Here is a 16,891-nt window from a genome sequence, read left to right as displayed (position 1 = left end):
ACTGGCTCATTGCAATGGCTGGAACGGTGTAAATGGAACAGTATCAAACACATCAAACATGGAAAACACTTTTGACTGTGTTGCATTAATTCCATTCCAGTCATTACAATGAGCCAGTCCTCCTATAGCTCCTCCCACCAGTCTCCACTGACACACACGTCTCTCTCTTGTTTCTCTGTCTCTCTCACTCACACACACACACACACACACACCCTTTGGCAGAACCAGGAAGTCCCTCCCACAAACTCTCTTCGGTGGAAACTAACCTGATCCGAGTCTCTCTGTCGTCTGTCTGTGTGTGAGTGAACAACAACAGTCTAAATGGCTCAGCAGGGAGTTCTACTGGACCAGGACTAGTTATGTTGTTCTGTCTGTCTGGATCTACTAAAGGAGCCGGTGGCTATTCCTTGTTGACACAGTTACTGTAGAAGTTGTATTGAGGGCTACTGGGATCAGGACGAACAGGGCATCTACAGCTGTCCTCAGTGCAATCAGACCTTCACTCCAAGGCCTACTCTGAGGAAAAATAACATGTTGGCTGAGGTGGTGGAGACACTGAAGAAGACAGGACTCCAGGCTGCTCCCCCTCCTCTGTGCTATGCTGGACCTGGAGATGTGGCGTGTGATTTCTGCACTGGGACCAGAAAGCCCTCATGTCCTGTCTGGTGTCTTACTGTGAGACTCACCTCCAACCTCACTCCAGGACTAAAGAAACACAAGCTGGTCAACTGTGTGCTGTGGTGAATGTTTGGTAACAATCAACAACATAGTCCAGGAGAGAGAGAGAGAAGGTGCGGAAGGAGCACCAACAGGCTGTGGAGTCTCTTAAGGTGAGAGAGAGAGACTCTCCAGTCCCATTGTAGGAAACAGGCTGTCTGGGTTCCCAGTTAGAGTGGGAATATACGTTTTCACAAGGAGCCTCTCTCTCTCTCTCTCTCTCTCTCTCTCTCTCTCTCTCTCTCTCTCTCTCTCTCTCTCCTAACAGCGTTCTGCAAATGCAGCAGTGGATGACAGTGAGAGGATCTTTACTGAACTGATCCGCTCCATGGAGGAAAGACGCTCTGAGGTGAGGGAGCTGATCAGAGCTCAGGAGAAGGCTGAAGTGAGTCGTGCTGAAGGTCTACTGGAGCCACTGAAACAGGAGCTAGTTGATCTGAGGAGGAGAGATGCTGAGCTGGAGAAACTCACAAACAGGATCACATCCATTTCCTTCAGGCGACTATACTGTCTTGTTACATTATGAAATGTAATATCTTATTACAGGTTACACTGAATTAGAGCTAGAAGTGACCCTTCTTATAATCCAGTGATGAGCTAGAAGTGACCCTTCTTATAATCCAGTGATGAGCTAGAAGTGACCCTCCTTATAAATCAGTGATGAGCTAGAAGTGACCCTCCTTATAATTCAGTGATGAGCTAGAAGTGACCCTTCTTATAATCCAGTGATGAGCTAGAAGTGACCCTTCTTATAATCCAGTGATGAGCTAGAAGTGACCCTTCTTATAATCCAGTGATGAGCTAGAAGTGACCCTTTTTATAATCCAGTGATGAGCTAGAAGTGACCCTTCTTATAATCCAGTGATGAGCTAGAAGTGACCCTCCTTATAATTGAGTGATGAGCTAGAAGTGACCCTTCTTATAATCCAGTGATGAGCTAGAAGTGACCCTCCTTATAATTGAGTGATGAGCTAGAAGTGACCCTCCTTATAATCCAGTGATGAGCTAGAAGTGACCCTTCTTATAATCCAGTGATGAGCTAGAAGTGACCCTTCTTATAATCCAGTGATGAGCTAGAAGTGACCCTTCTTATAATCCAGTGATGTCAATCTTTGCTTATTGGTAAACTAAACTGAGCATTGTGGAGCCCTGTATTGTGGCTGAGCGCTGACACACACAAGATATGTTTTTAATACGTTATTAATAATATCAAATATTACATTAGATTCCTAAAAAGCATTCTCAGGCCCTCACGTTGAAAACAGACAATGTCATGTCTTTATTGAATGAATAAATTATAAAAGGACAAACATAAAACACTATACTAACATAAATAAATCCTTTATTTAGTTCCAAAGAGATCCCCACCAGACCAGTAGACATTTTCACCTCGTCTCTTCATAAGTTACTACTGTATCTTATACAATGTTTGATATAATATAATAATATAATAGTATAATAATGTAATAGTATAATAATATACTAGTCATTTCTCATCCAGTAATCTCTTAACAGCTTGTTTACATTTGGCACAGGAGGTGGAAGAGAGGGAGGAGAAGAGAGGAGGAGAAAACAGAGGGAGAGAGTGATTGGTCAAGAGGAGAGAAAAAAGAGAAGGGGATGAGTGGGGAGAATAAAGGAAGGAGGGTGAAAAGACCGATGAATAGAGGGATGGAGAAGAAAGAGAATGAGAAGGGAGAGATGGAGAGAGAGAAAAATGTACAAAAGTATTTGTATGGTTGATAAAATGGGTCCATTGTTTGTCTGACTCCATGGACATTTCCCCCATGATTCAACAGTTCAAGAGGACCTATGGTTAGTCAGTGTGCGTATCGCGGAAGTCTTCTATAGCAGACGATCCAGTGTATGCTGGTTTAGGGATAAGGGTTAGGGTGTAGGGTTTAAGTGAGTGTCACACCCTGACCTTAGAGAGACTTTTTTTATTTCTCTATTTGGTTAGGTCAGGGTGTGATTTGGGTGGGCATTCTAGTTTGTATATATCTTTGTTGGCCGGGTATGGTTCCCAATCAGAGGCAGCGGTCTATTGTTGTCTCTGATTGGGGATCATACTTAGGCAGCCCTTTTTCCCACCTTGTTGTGGGATCTTGTCTTTGTTTATGCATGACTAGCTTTACGTTCGGTTTGTGTGCATTGTTTTTTCCCGGTGTTATGTTTTCAAATAAAGAGAGAATGTACGCCTACCACGCTGCACCTTGGTCCGGTCATTTATCATCCGACGACGAGCGTAACGGTGAGCTAAAACTCAAGTGTATGCATCCAGGTGAACCTGACTAAAAAGCAGTGTAACTTCAGCAGAGTGAGGTAAGGGTAGGGTGTAGCCAGGGTCTAGGGATCAGGATATCCCTGTGTTAAGACTTTCAAGTATATGCATCTAGTTAAAAAGCGTATAACTCCAGCAGGTAGAGTGGAGTGGAGGCCTAGGGTATAAGGGTGTATTGAGTAGGGTGTAGTACATTGGGTGTAGGGTATCAGTCTTCTAAGACTTTCAAGTGTAAGTGTCCAGGTTAAAAGCTGTATCTAGGAAGTGTTGTAACTCCACCAGGTGAGGTAAGGTTAAGGTGTAGGGTATTGGGGTTAGGGTGTAGTGTATAAGTGTGTTAGGACTGTTCAGTAAATGCGTCCAGGTTAAAAGCTGTATCTAGGAAGCGTTGTAATTCCACCAGGTGAGCTGCTTTGTTCCCTGTAGCTGGAGCTGCTGCTGGCCCACGACCAGCATACCTACATATACACACAAAAGAATGAAGCACACAATTAATACAAAACACAAGTCTATTCCCCCTGCGTTTCATCAAATCATTCAATGATCTCTTTCCCAGAGCTGGTATGAGTGAAGGAGGGTGGGTTGTACCAAACGGGGCGGGTGCGGTCAACGGTGGTTCGTAGGCGGGGTTTGACATAGTCATAGTAACCCTGGTTCTTGTGTTCTTCCTGGCACCACACCAGGTCAGCATTAGGATAACGATCTGTCTCCACTTTCACCTGGTCAAACGGAAACGGAGAGAGCTGGAGGAAGAGAGAGAGATGGAGAGAGAGGTGAGATTGTGTGTGTGTGTGTGTGTGTGTGTGTGTGTGTGTGTGTGTACCTGCTCTATGCGCACAATGGCCACAGTATCATCATTGCCTCTGTTGTTGCGTTCTCGGGTCAGTTCATAGTAGACCTTCCCAGTACAGAACACAATCCTCTTCACCGCCTCTGGGTTCTCACACACAGGACCACTGTCTGGGATCAGACGCTGGAAGTGGGTACCTGAAACACACACGCGTCAGAGACACTGGGGCTCTTTCTCAAATCATCTTTCCTTGAGTCCTCACATCCTCTCGCCTCCTCAAAACCCAATGAGCCCCACTCTTCTCCCATTCCATCCCTCCATCCCTCACCTGGCAGCATGTCATCAAAGCTTGACTTGGCCTCTGGGTGGCGCAGCAGAGACTTGGGGGTAATGACTATCAGCTGGAGGACAGAGAGAATCAATAAAAAGAGGAGAGGTTAGAGTGTGTGTGTGTGTGTGTGTGTGTGTGTGTGTGTGTGTGTGTGTGTCTGACACTCACAGGCTTCCTGAAGGCCTGTAGTATTTGTCTACGGAGGACGTGGAAGTAGTTAGCCGGTGTAGAGCAGTTGACTATGATCCAGTTACAGTCATACAGCTGACGCACTGCAAACTCCTCAGCAGAGAATATCTGTGGACGGGACAGGTCATACACAAACAAGTTTAGAGACTCCCTCTCTCTCGCTGTCTCTCAGACATACACAAACACACACACACACTTACAGGGTAGGTATCTGGGTCTTCGTTACACATCTGCAGGAACCTCTCTGGTCGGGCCGAGGAGTGCTCTGGTCCCTGAGTGAAGAATCATTGGATACGTCGTTTATCGTCCATTTGTGTCAAAAGATATTTTCCCAAACGGACACCGACATTTAGAGAGACAGAGATAAAGCGATAGGAGCTGCAGTACTATTCTGTTCTCAGTGACTATGGCAGGCAGGCAGACAGACATGCAGACAGACAACGAACCCATATATAGTAGTCCCTACCATTCCCTCCATGCCGTGGGGCAGCAGCAGGACTATTCCGTTCTGTCTGCCCCACTTGGCCTGTCCTGGGCAGATGAACTGGTCTATAATACACTGGGCTGTGTTGTGGAAGTCTCCAAACTGGGCCTCCCATAGAACCAATGCATTGGGACTAGCCAAGGCAAAACCCAGCTCAAATCCTAGAGATTAAAGGGGGACAGAGGCAGAGTGAGGGACAGAGGCAGAGTGAGGGAGAGGGACAGAGGCAGAGTGAGGGAGAGGGACAGAGGCAGAGTGAGGGAGAGGGACAGAGGCAGAGTGAGGGAGAGGGACAGAGGCAGAGTGAGGGAGGGGGACAGAGGCAGAGAGGGGGGGGGGGGATGTTCAGGTCAGAAGGAATGAGGGTAGTAACTAACAAAAACAGACAAACCCCCATAATGCTGTGGCCAGACAACCCCCCATAATGCTGTGGCCAGACAACCCCCCCCCCCCATAATGCTGTGGCCAGACAACCCCCCCCATAATGCTGTGGCCAGACAACCGACCCAATAATGCTGTGGCCAGACAACCCCCCATAATGCTGTGGCCAGACAACCCCCCCATAATGCTGTGGCCAGACAACCCCCCCATAATGCTGTGGCCAGACAACCCCCCCATAATGCTGTGGCCAGACAACCCCCCATAATGCTGTTGCCAGACAACCCCCCCCATAATGCTGTGGCCAGACAACCCCCCCCCCATAATGCTGTGGCCAGACAACCCCCCCATAATGCTGTGGTGTAAAGCGCAAAATAATAGACTGCATCTGTATGTATATGAATGTGTGCATATACTGTATGTACGTACTGTGTGTGTACATGTTCCCATAAGAATAGTAAACAAAAATGTTTACTGAACACATTTTGCCAGTCTCCACAAGTAAAAAGTATATTTCTAGGGGTTATAGGGTTAGAATTAGTGTCAGGGTTAGAATAAGGGTTAAAGGTTAGAAGTTAGGGTTAGGTTTAAGGTTATAGGGTTAGGTTTAAGGTTAGGTTTAAGGTTATGGGGTTAGGGTAAGGTTTAGGGTTAGGGTTAGGTTTAAGATTATAGAGTTACGTTTAGGATTAAGGTTAGATTTAAGGTTATAGGGTTAGGTTGAAGGGTGAGGGTAAGGTTTAGGGTTAGGTTTAAGGTTATAGGGTAAGGGTTAGGTTGAAGGGTGAGGGTAAGGTTTAGGGAAAATAGGATTTTGAATCAGAATCAATTGTGTGCCCCCAGAAGGTTATTAAAACCAGACTGTGCGTGTGTCCGTGTGCGTGCATCCGTGCGTGTGTGCGTGCGTCCGTGTGCGTGCTAACCCAGTACGCCATACTCCGACAGAGAGCTGTTACAGACGGTGTATGGAGCCTGGTTAGGAGAGATGTGGTTCATGGGGATACAGATCCTCCTATCAATCTTCTGGTCATGCAGGACATGGTGCCTGTGACTGTGCAGAGAGGAGAGAGATGGAGGGAGAGAGAGAGAAAGGAAAGAAAGAAAGAGGCAAATATAGAGAGGGATGTGTAGAGAAAAAGAGAGGGAGAGGGATAAAGAGAAGTTAAAACACCACCATATTGTTACTGTATTGCTTGAGCTACATGTTGATTAAACTGACATAACATCCAGTTATGAACGTAACCCTGGTTTCCTGAAAGACACCTTCCTATAGAATACTCAAACTACACAACACTGTCAAGCAAGTGACTTACGCACGACATAGTCATAACAGTGACATAGACAGTCCTTAAGGGTGACATTAATACCTGAAGGTTCCTCTCTCTACATCCTGTCCACTGAGACGTATGTGTGTCCCCTCCTTGAGCAGCGAACCAAAGGCCATGTACTCTCCTAGAGCCCAGTCACACACACGCTGGCCTACCATCGCCGCACGACCCTTTAGTATACGACTCAGACCTAAACCACACACACACACACACACACACACACACACACACACACATAGATGGATGAGGATATGTACTCTCCTAGAGCCCAGTCACACACACGCTGGCCTACCATCGCCGCACGACCCTTTAGTATACTACTCAGACCTGAACCACACACACACACACACACACACACACACACACACACACACATAGATGGATGAGGATATGTACTCTCCTAGAGCCCAGTCACACACACGCTGGCCTACCATCGCCGCACGACCCTTTAGTATACGACTCAAACCTGAACCACACACACACACAGATGGATGAGGATATGTACTTGTCTTCCACAGGGTGTGTGTGTGTGTGTGTGTGTGTGTGTTTATCAGTACCACTGTGTATGGTGAAGTCTTCCATAGGTATTGTGTGTGTGTGTTTCAGTACCCCTGTGTATGGTGAAGTCTTCCACAGGTATTGTGTGTGTGTGTGTGTGTGTGTTTTATCAGTACCTCTGTGTATGGTGAAGTCTTCCACAGGTATTGTGTGTGTGTTTTATCAGTACCTCTGTGTATGGTGAAGTCTTCCACAGGTATTGTGTGTGTGCTTTATCAGTACCTCTGTGTATTGTGAAGTCTTCCACAGGTATTGTGTGTGTGTTTTATCAGTACCTCTGTGTATTGTGAAGTCTTCCACAGGTATTGTGTGTGTGTTTTATCAGTACCTCTGTGTATGGTGAAGTCTTCCACAGGGACAGATGAAGCGATGTATCCTATGTGTACCAGCTCCTCCTCAGGCAGGCCTGTAGACAGACTGGTCATACTCTTAGGCTGGCCGTCCACGTTGAAGAAACCTACACACACACACACACACACACACACACACACACACACACACACACACACACACACACACACACACACACACACAAAGATACATGTTGTCAGTGTCTGTCTACACGTTATAGATTTTAACATATATGCCCTTAACCTGTTTTACAATATATAGTTTCTATATAGTTTCTCACGCACAAAGGCATACAGACACGCACACACACACACACACACAGACACTGACCGGGCCAGGGAGAGTCCAGCCAGTGTTTGATGTGTAGAATCTTCTCGTCTTTAGAGCGAGCGTGAGCCTCCTCACAGATCTTGTCATACTTGGCTATCTCCTCCTACAGACGGGAAGAGTTCATATCTATTTAATGTTGAATGATGTTATACTCAACACCAGACGGGAAGGGTTCATATCTATTTAATGTTGAATGATGTTATACTCAACACCAGATGGGAAGGGTTCATATCTATTTAATGTTGAATGATGTTATACTCAACACCAGATGGGAAGGGTTCATATCTATTTAATGTTGAATGATGTTATACTCAACACCCCCTTGCCACCTCATGTCAATCAGCAAGTACATTCTATTTCATTCATTCAGGATAGTATTTTATGTAAAGACAGAGGGCAGAATAGGATATCTAAGTACAAGTTTGTACGGTTTGCAAGGGTTGTGTGACTCAGTTGGTAGAGCATGGCACTTGCAACGCCTAGGGTTTTGGGTTCGATTCCCAAAGGGGACCAGTACGAACAAATATGAAAATGTATGCACTCATTACTGTAAGTCGCTCTGGATAAGAGCGTCTGCTAAATGACCTAAATGCAACATGTTGTTTATGATTTATATGGCCATATACAGTGGGGCCAAAAAGTTTAGTCAGACACCAATTGTGCAAGTTCTCCCACTTAAAAAGATGAGAGAGGCCTGTAATTTTCATCAAAGGTACACTTCAACTATGACAGACAAAATGAGGGAAAAAAATCCAGAAAATCACATTGTAGGATTTTTAATGAATTTATTTGCAAATTATGGTGGAAAATAAGTATTTGGTCAATAACAAAAGTTTATCTCAATACTTTGTTATATACCCTTTGTTGGCAATGACAGAGGCCAAACTTTTTCTGTAAGTCTTCAAAAGGTTTTCACACACTGTTGCTGGTATTTTGGCCCATTCCTCCATGCAGATCTCCTCTAGAGCAGTGAGTGTGTTTGGGATCGGGCGGTGTGTTTGGGATCATTGTCATGCTGAAAGACCCAGCCACGTTTCATCTTCAATGCCCTTGCTGATGGAAGGAGGTTTTCACTCAAAATATCACGATACATGGCCCCATTCATTCTTTCCTTTACACGGATCAGTCGTCCTGGTCCCTTTGCAGAAAAACATCCCCAAAGCATGTTTCCACCCCCATGCTTCACAGTAGGTATGGTGTTCTTTGGATGCAACTCAGCATTCTTTGTCCTCCAAACACGACGAGTTGAGGTTTTACCAAAAAGTTATATTTTGGTTTCATCTGACCATATGACATTCTCCCAATCTTCTTCTGGATCATCCAAATGCTCTCTAGCAAACTTCAGACGGGCCTGGACATGTACTGGCTTAAGCAGGGGGACACGTCTGGCACTGCAGGATTTGAGTCCCTGGCGGCGTAGTGTGTTACTGATGGTAGGCTTTGTTACTTTGGTCCCAGCTCTCTGCAGGTCATTCACTAGGTCCCCCAGTGTGGTTCTGGGATTTCTGCTCACCGTTCTTGTGATCATTTTGACCCCACGGGGTGAGATCTTGCGTGGAGCCCCAGATCGAGGGAGATTATCAGTGGTCTTGTATGTCTTCCATTTCCTAATAATTGATCCCACAGTTGATTTCTTCAAACCAAGCTGCTTACCTATTGCAGATTCAGTCTTCCCAGCCTGGTGCAGGTCTACAATTTTGTTTCTGGTGTCCTTTGACAGCTCTTTGGTCTTAGAGTTTGGAGTGTGACTGTTTGAGGTTGTGGACAGGTGTCTTTTATACTGATAACAAGTTCAAACAGGTGCCATTAATACAGGTAACGAGTGGAGGACAGAGGAGCCTCTTAAAGAAGAAGTTACAGGTCTGTGAGAGCCAGAAATCTTGCTTGTTTGTAGGTGACCAAATACTTATTTTCCACCATAATTTGCAAATAAATTCATAAAAAATCCTACAATGTGATTTTCTGGATAAAAAAATAAAAAATGGTCTGTCATAGTTGAAGTGTACCTATGATGAAAATTACAGGCCTCTCATCTTTTTAAGTGGGAGAACTTGCACAATTGGTGGCTGACTAAATACTTTTTTGCCCCACTGTATATGGGTATATAGTATAAATGGCAGAATGTGTTACCTCATAGTCCTGTCTGCTGACTGCTCCCTCTGCTAGGAGTTTCTCAGAGTATTTCTGGAGGACTCCTTTCTGCTTCTTGATCTGCTTGTACATCAGAGGCTGAGTGAACAAGGGCTCGTCCATCTCATTGTGGCCGTTACGCCTGTAACACACCTGGAGGGTACACACACACACACACACACACATACATACATATATACACACACACACACACACACACATACATACATACATACATACACATATATATACATACACACACACACAGATTAGAAGGGTGTGTAAACATTGGCTCAGTCATCTGATTAAGACCATTACACTTTAGCAACACACCTTGGTGACGGTCAGTGGGGCACGAGACAGAAAACGTTATTTAGAGCTGACAGGCGTTTTGCATCAGTGGGGCACGAGACAGAAAACGTTATTTAGAGCTGACAGGCGTTTTGCACCGTTTCACTGTGGCTTTAGTCATCAACCAGCAAGAGGTCAATATTTTATTGACGTAGTAGTGTTTCCCCACCCAGAAAGCTATGATCTTTCACCTGGAATAGTTTATGTATGTCTGAGAGAACAACACTTTTCAACCCATACGATCTAGTACACAATAAAAGTAATAAAACTTATACAAATATGATCAAATAAAACATGTTTTGTGAATGAATGAGCCTTTTCATACTTTATGTCCATATATAGTTATCTGTTTTAGGGACATCTACCCAAAATATTTCACTTTCTTTATTACTTTACCAAACATATCATGACATTAGTGATAGTCAAAATCTGTTGCATTTGTGAACATCTAAGTCAACATTTGGGCCATTTAAACAGCTTGCATCCGTCCTATAGATGATTTAATACAAATGTGTCACTTTTACACAAAATTACTTATTTTACATTTAAGGAAGTGTGTAGGTTGCATTCTTTATCGTAGAGCTAGGAATGTTATGTATTTAGATCCACCTGCTCGAGACAAATTCATCTATTGTTTTGCCATGTCTGTGCTGTGAAGCAGTCGAGCTGGATAAATGGTTTTTCTAAGGAATGCAGCTGACCACCAGAGGGAGGCAATTTGACCAAGGATGTTTACATGGTCCTAGGAAGGTCTGGATTTTAATTTTTTTAAATTTAATTTTACCTTTATTTAACTAGGCATGTCAGTTAAGGTCCAATTCTTATTTTCAATGATGGCCTAGGAACAGTGGGTTAACTGCCTGTTCACAGGCAGAACGACATATTAGTACCATGTCAGCTCGGGGGTTTGAACTTGCAACCTTCCGGTTACTAGTCCAACACTCTAACCACTAGGCTACCCTGCCACCCCCTGCTGTTTTCTGACTTATAAAACGGTGGGAAATCAATCAAATAAGTAATGTAAACATATTGTTTTAAGTAATTCTATTGCCCCATTTCGGGGACTGTCAGCTTAAGAGGTAAACAAACAACGAAAATCGTGTTTGTCAGTGCTCTTCCGTTTGCCTAATGAACACCACCCTGATCAGGAAACACACTCACCAAGTCTACCACCACGTCCTTGTGAAAGGTGGCTCTCCACTCGGCGGCGACGTTACACACGTACATGACGGCCTCGGGGTCATCAGCGTTGACGTGGAAGATGGGGGCATTGACCACCTTGGCCACGTCTGTAGGGTAGGATGATGACCTCGCCACCCTGGGGTCGGTGGTGAAACCAACCTACAGGGAAAAGAGACAGGTGGTTAGAGGGTGTGTGGGTGCGGGGGTGTAACAGGGTTGTTCTTCTGTGAATGTGACAGTGATGTAGGAGGTTTTGTGTGTGTGTTTGTGTAGGGTATAGAGAACAACAGGCCATTCATGGGGCAGTTAAGGTGTGTTTGTTACCTGGTAGTTAATCTCAGAACCCAGAACCAAATGTTGTGTACACTAGCTAACTCTATTTACGGAAGTAAGCCCCTCTCCATGACAGAAACACCCCAAATTTCCAGTAAAACACCCCCCTCCACTTCAAGCATCACCTCCACAAAATCAGGATTTGTCAAAGAGTCAGTGACACGATACACCAAATGAAGATCATCAGAAGAACTTGGACAGTGGTGTGTTTGGTGTTGCAGGATGTGTTACCTGGTTGTTGACCACCACATGGACAGTGGTGTGTTTGGTGTTGCAGGATGTGTTACCTGGTTGTTGACCACCACATGGACAGTGGTGTGTTTGGTGTTGCAGGATGTGTTACCTGGTTGTTGACCACCACATGGACAGTGCCGTGGGTGGTGTTGCAGGATGTGTTACCTGGTTGTTGACCACCACATGGACAGTGGTGTGTTACCTGGTTGTTGACCACCACATGGACAGTGGTGTGTTTGGTGTTGCAGGATGTGTTACCTGGTTGTTGACCACCACATGGACAGTGGTGTGTTTGGTGTTGCAGGATGTGTTACCTGGTTGTTGACCACCACATGGACAGTGCCGTGGGTGGTGTAGGATGTGTTACCTGGTTGTTGACCACCACATGGACAGTGCCGTGGGTGGTGTAGGAGGGCAGGTCAGAGAGGTGGAAGGTCTCGTAGACAACCCCCTGGCCTGCAAACGCTGCATCACCATGAAGCAGGATGGACATCACCTGGAACACACACAGAGAAATATAAATGCACACACACACAGAAAAAAACGGTGTGCATTTGTGTGTGTACATACTCTTTTTCCCTCTGTGTCTCCACAGTAGAACTGCTCAGCCTTGGTCTTGCCCTGCACCACGGGGTCCACAGCCTCCAGATGGGAGGGGTTAGCCATGAGTGACAGCGTGATGTTCCTATCAGTGACCCGGTTGATCCTACGGTGCCACATCCCCAAATGGTACTTCACATCTCCAGAACCCTGATGGGGAGAGAGAGATAGAGGGGGAGGGATAAAGAAAGGGCATGTTCAGAAGTGAAATGGAGGTAAACATGAGGAAACATTTTTCATTTTCTTTTGCTTCTGATAGGACTTTTCCCATGTTATTCACTTTCCACCTTGTGTTACCGGGAGTTTCCAATGTGTTAGCAGGGGAGTTTCCACATTGTATTGCCAGGAGTTTCCAATGTGTTAGCAGGGGAGTTTCCACATTGTATTGCCAGGAGTTTCCAATGTGTTAGCAGGGGAGTTTCCACCTTGTGTTACCGGGAGTTTCCAATGTGTTAGCAGGGGAGTTTCCACCTTGTGTTACCGGGAGTTTCCAATGTGTTAGCAGGGGAGTTTCCACATTGTATTGCCAGGAGTTTCCAATGTGTTAGCAGGGGAGTTTCCACATTGTATTGCCAGGAGTTTCCAATGTGTTAGCAGGGGAGTTTCCACATTGTATTGCCAGGAGTTTCCAATGTGTTAGCAGGGGAGTTTCCACATTGTATTGCCAGGAGTTTCCAATGTGTTAGCAGGGGAGTTTCCACATTGTATTGCCAGGAGTTTCCAATGTGTTAGCAGGGGAGTTTCCACATTGTATTGCCAGGAGTTTCCAATGTGTTAGCAGGGGAGTTTCCACATTGTATTGCCAGGCGTTTCCAATGTGTTAGCAGGGGAGTTTCCACATTGTATTACCAGGAGGTTCCATTGTGTTACCAGGAGAGTTTCCACATTGTGTCACCAGGAGAGTTTCCACATTGTGTCACCAGGAGAGTTTCCACATTGTGTCACCAGGAGAGTTTCCACATTGTGTCACCAGGAGAGTTTCCACATTGTGTCACCAGGAGAGTTTCCAAATTGTGTCACCAGGAGAGTTTCCACATTGTGTCACCAGGAGAGTTTCCACATTGTGTCACCAGGAGAGTTTCCAAATTGTGTCACCAGGAGAGTTTCCACATTGTGTCACCAGGACTAACAGGTCTGTGAGAGCCGGAATTACTGGTTGGTTGGTGATCAAATACTTATGTCATCCAATAAAATGCAAATTAATTACTTAAAAATCATACGATGTGATTTTCTGGATTTTTGTTTTAGATTCCGTCTCTCACAGTTTAAGTGTAACTATGATAAAAAATTACAGACCTCTACATGCTTTGTAAGTAGGAAAACCTGCAAAATCGGCAGTGTATCAAATACTTGTTCTCCCCACTGTATATACTGTACTCTATACCATCTACTGCATCTTGCCTATGTCGTTCGGCCATCGCTCATTCATATATATTTATGTACATATTCTTATTCATTTACACTTGTGTGTAAGGTAGTTGTTGTGAAATTGTTATTTCTGCATGGTCGGAACTAGAAGCACAAGCATTTCGCTACACTCGCATTAACATCTGCTAACCATGTGTATGTGACAAATAAAATTTGATTTGATTTGCTCTCTACTGGCTGTATAATTTACCTCATCAGCAGCTTCCAGGTTGGAGTCAAACTGACAGAAGATCTGATCCAGCTCCTTATGGATCACATTGGCCAACACATTCAACCTCCCCCTGGGGAGAGAGAAACTACGATAGACTTTTAGCTTTCATGTACAGTATAGTAAATGTTACAGGTCTAATGAACAATCTATCTGGGTTTTCCAGTAAAGAACATGTTAAACAGCATGTAAGTACAGTAGTTGTAATGGAAACTGTGAATATTCCCGGGAACCTAGCAGCCAGGAGAGCTACAACAGTAGGTTGAGACCGGTGTCTAGTACTACCGTAGCGACGCTACGTGTGGGGCAGCCTGTGATTGGCATTTCCATGGTAACAGTACCTGTGGGGCATGCCCATGATGATGCTCTCTACTCCGTTCATGCTGGACTTGTCGATGATGGTCTTCAGGGCCGGGATGAGAGACTCACAGCCCTCCAGACCAAAACGCTTCTCTGATGACCACTTCCTCTGGAGGAACTCCTCGAACCTGACCAACAGGAAGTCATACAAGGTTAGGCCCCGCCCACTCCTCATTTTACCCAGTCCAGAATCCAGTCATAGAGTTATACAGTAAAGTCCAGAATGATTGGATCCCTTGACAAAGAGCAAAAAAGACTGTATAAAATAATACAAATACTGATCTATTTTGTATGTAAAAAAATAAAAAACATTAAAATTATATTATTTTATACTAATACAGAAAAATAGACAAATAATAATTTAAAAAATCTCAAAATGATGAAGGTGGATCCCCTGTTTTCAATACTCCATCACCCTCTTGCGAGGATAACGACACAGCCTTTTTCGAAAATGTTTTATGAAAAATGGTGAACATATTTGGAGTGATCTTAGGGGCTCCCGAGTGGTGCAGCAGCCTAAGTCTCAGTGCTAGAGGTATCATTACAGACCCTAGTTTGATTCCAGGCTGTATCACAACAGGCCGTGATTGGGAGTCCCACGGGGCTGCGCACAATTGGCCCAGCATCGCCCGGGATTGACCGGGGTAGGCCGTCATTGTAAATAACTATTCGTTCTTATCTGACTTGCCTAGTTAAATGAAGGTTACATAAAAAATTCAAAACAATAGACCATTCCTCCATACATAATCAATCCTTGATAACCTTTGTCTGCACTTATGGACTGCCCTCTTCAATTCAAACCATGGGTTTTCAATGGGGTTCAAGTCCAGAGACTGCAGAGATGGCCATTGCAAAATGTTGATTTTGTGGTTAAGTAACAATTTGTTTGTGGATGTTGATGTGTGTGGGGGGTTATTGTCTTGATGGAAGATCCACTTGCGGCCAAGTTTCAGCCTCCTGGTAGAGGCAATCAGGTTTCTGGCTAAAATGCCCTGCTACTGGGTAAAGCTCATGATGCTGTTGACCTTAACAAGGAGTTAAGTGGAAGCAAAATAGCCCCATAATATCAAAGATGTACCACCATATTTTACAGTAGGGAAGAGGTATTTTCTGCATTTGCATTGTTCTTTTGAAGGCCAAACCCACCACTGGTGTGCGTGGCCAAAGACCTCTATTTTTGTGTCATATGACCATACTTACAGACACACAGACAGACACACAGACATACTTGGTGGATCGAACCATTCTGGTCAGCAAGGTCCTCTTCTCCTCCAGGGTAAACTGCATGACACCTGGCCTCTCAAACTTCTGTCTGATCCACTGGCACTGCTCCAGGTCATTAATGAACATGAACTCTACCCCAATAGACTGACAGTATGCCATCTACAGGACAGGAAAAGAGAGGTGAGGTCAGTGTGTGTGTGTGTGTGTGTGTGTGTGTGTGTGTGTGTGTGTGTGTGTGTGTGTGTGTGTGTACTATTTTTGTTAGTAATGATTGTTACTACTAGTGTGTGTTGTATACGATGCGGCGGATCTACTTTACCTCGAGGCGGCTTATGATCTCTCTGAGGGGCAGAACGCTCTCGCTGCCCCCAATGAAGGTGGTGGTGGGGAGCCGGAACACCTTGTCCAGGTCAGACTCATCCAGACCATAAAACCCTGCCATCATCACCATGGAGACAGAGGATAGGGGTGAAGAAACAAAATATAATGTCAGGAGAGAGGAAGTGGTGATCCGAGGAAGAAAGAGGGAGGGAGAGTGAGGGGGGGCATGGAGATGGAAGACAAATATAAACATCAAACCTACTTGATATCTAGAGAAACAATTTATTCGAGTCTAAGTTAAACATACAGCCAAAAAACTCAGCATTGAGTGGTTAAAAGCTAATAGAGGCACAGCATTAGTTTGATGGACAAAAACAGGTTTATTGCATGACACAAGAGAGATGGGAGGGATAGGATCAGGTGACAGAGAGTGGAAGAGAAAGAGGGGGAAGAGACAATACCAATGTTAAAATGGAGAAAGGTGTTGGAGAGAGAGGTGACAAAAATGTAATTCCGCTTCTAGAATACTGTACCTTTTAGATTCTAGAAATTCTATTATAGAGTGGTATAGCAACAGGAGAGAGGGATGATGTCCTGTCTAGAATGAAAGGGTGAGTGATGATGCAAATACAAAATGGAGGCAGGCAATGGCGTGCACTTGATAGGATGTCCCAGAGAATCCTAACATATGGAATTGTTTTAAGATGGTCAAACTGAGGATCACTTAACTATTTGATTTAGAATTTTAGAACCCCTTTAAGTATAAAAAAAAGTATTTAAAAA

General features: G+C 44.6%; 1 protein-coding gene and 1 long non-coding RNA gene across 8 annotated transcripts in view; one reads left to right on the top strand and one right to left on the bottom strand.

Moving 5' to 3' along the window:
• Positions 1–211: 211 nt before the first annotated feature.
• Positions 212–2,918, top strand: LOC116356636 (uncharacterized). The gene is made up of 2 exons (XR_004205062.1): positions 212–830; positions 986–2,918. It is a non-coding gene; the product is annotated as an uncharacterized LOC116356636 (long non-coding RNA).
• Positions 1,968–16,891, bottom strand: part of LOC109868250 (2-oxoglutarate dehydrogenase, mitochondrial) — a 51,386-nt gene continuing 36,462 nt past the window's right edge. Inside the window, exons 5-23 of one of the 7 annotated variants that reach the window (XM_031803243.1) lie at positions 16,107–16,222; positions 15,792–15,946; positions 14,545–14,691; positions 14,186–14,276; positions 12,538–12,717; positions 12,335–12,463; positions 11,380–11,559; positions 9,868–10,020; positions 7,738–7,840; positions 7,385–7,513; positions 6,538–6,688; positions 6,094–6,221; positions 4,775–4,953; positions 4,509–4,580; positions 4,288–4,416; positions 4,117–4,189; positions 3,837–3,985; positions 3,587–3,741; positions 1,968–3,456 (exon numbers count right to left, since the gene is read on the bottom strand). In XM_031803243.1, coding sequence (XP_031659103.1) covers positions 3,336–3,456; positions 3,587–3,741; positions 3,837–3,985; positions 4,117–4,189; positions 4,288–4,416; positions 4,509–4,580; positions 4,775–4,953; positions 6,094–6,221; positions 6,538–6,688; positions 7,385–7,513; positions 7,738–7,840; positions 9,868–10,020; positions 11,380–11,559; positions 12,335–12,463; positions 12,538–12,717; positions 14,186–14,276; positions 14,545–14,691; positions 15,792–15,946; positions 16,107–16,222 — 2,540 coding nt within the window. In that variant the 3' untranslated portion in view covers positions 1,968–3,335. Of the gene's footprint in view, positions 3,457–3,586; positions 3,742–3,821; positions 3,986–4,116; positions 4,190–4,287; positions 4,417–4,508; positions 4,581–4,774; positions 4,954–6,093; positions 6,222–6,537; positions 6,689–6,754; positions 6,965–7,384; positions 7,514–7,737; positions 7,841–9,867; positions 10,021–11,379; positions 12,464–12,537; positions 12,718–14,185; positions 14,277–14,544; positions 14,692–15,791; positions 15,947–16,106; positions 16,223–16,891 lie in introns of those variants that run through there. The other 6 variants (XM_031803242.1, XR_004205061.1, XM_031803244.1 and 3 more) reach the window with 6 other exon arrangements.

The sequence above is a fragment of the Oncorhynchus kisutch genome, linkage group LG23, assembly GCF_002021735.2.
Source record: "Oncorhynchus kisutch isolate 150728-3 linkage group LG23, Okis_V2, whole genome shotgun sequence".
Classification (NCBI taxonomy): Eukaryota; Metazoa; Chordata; class Actinopteri; order Salmoniformes; family Salmonidae; genus Oncorhynchus; species Oncorhynchus kisutch.
The sequence above is the reverse complement of the archived record's forward strand: the minus strand, read 5'-3'. Positions and strand labels throughout refer to the sequence as shown.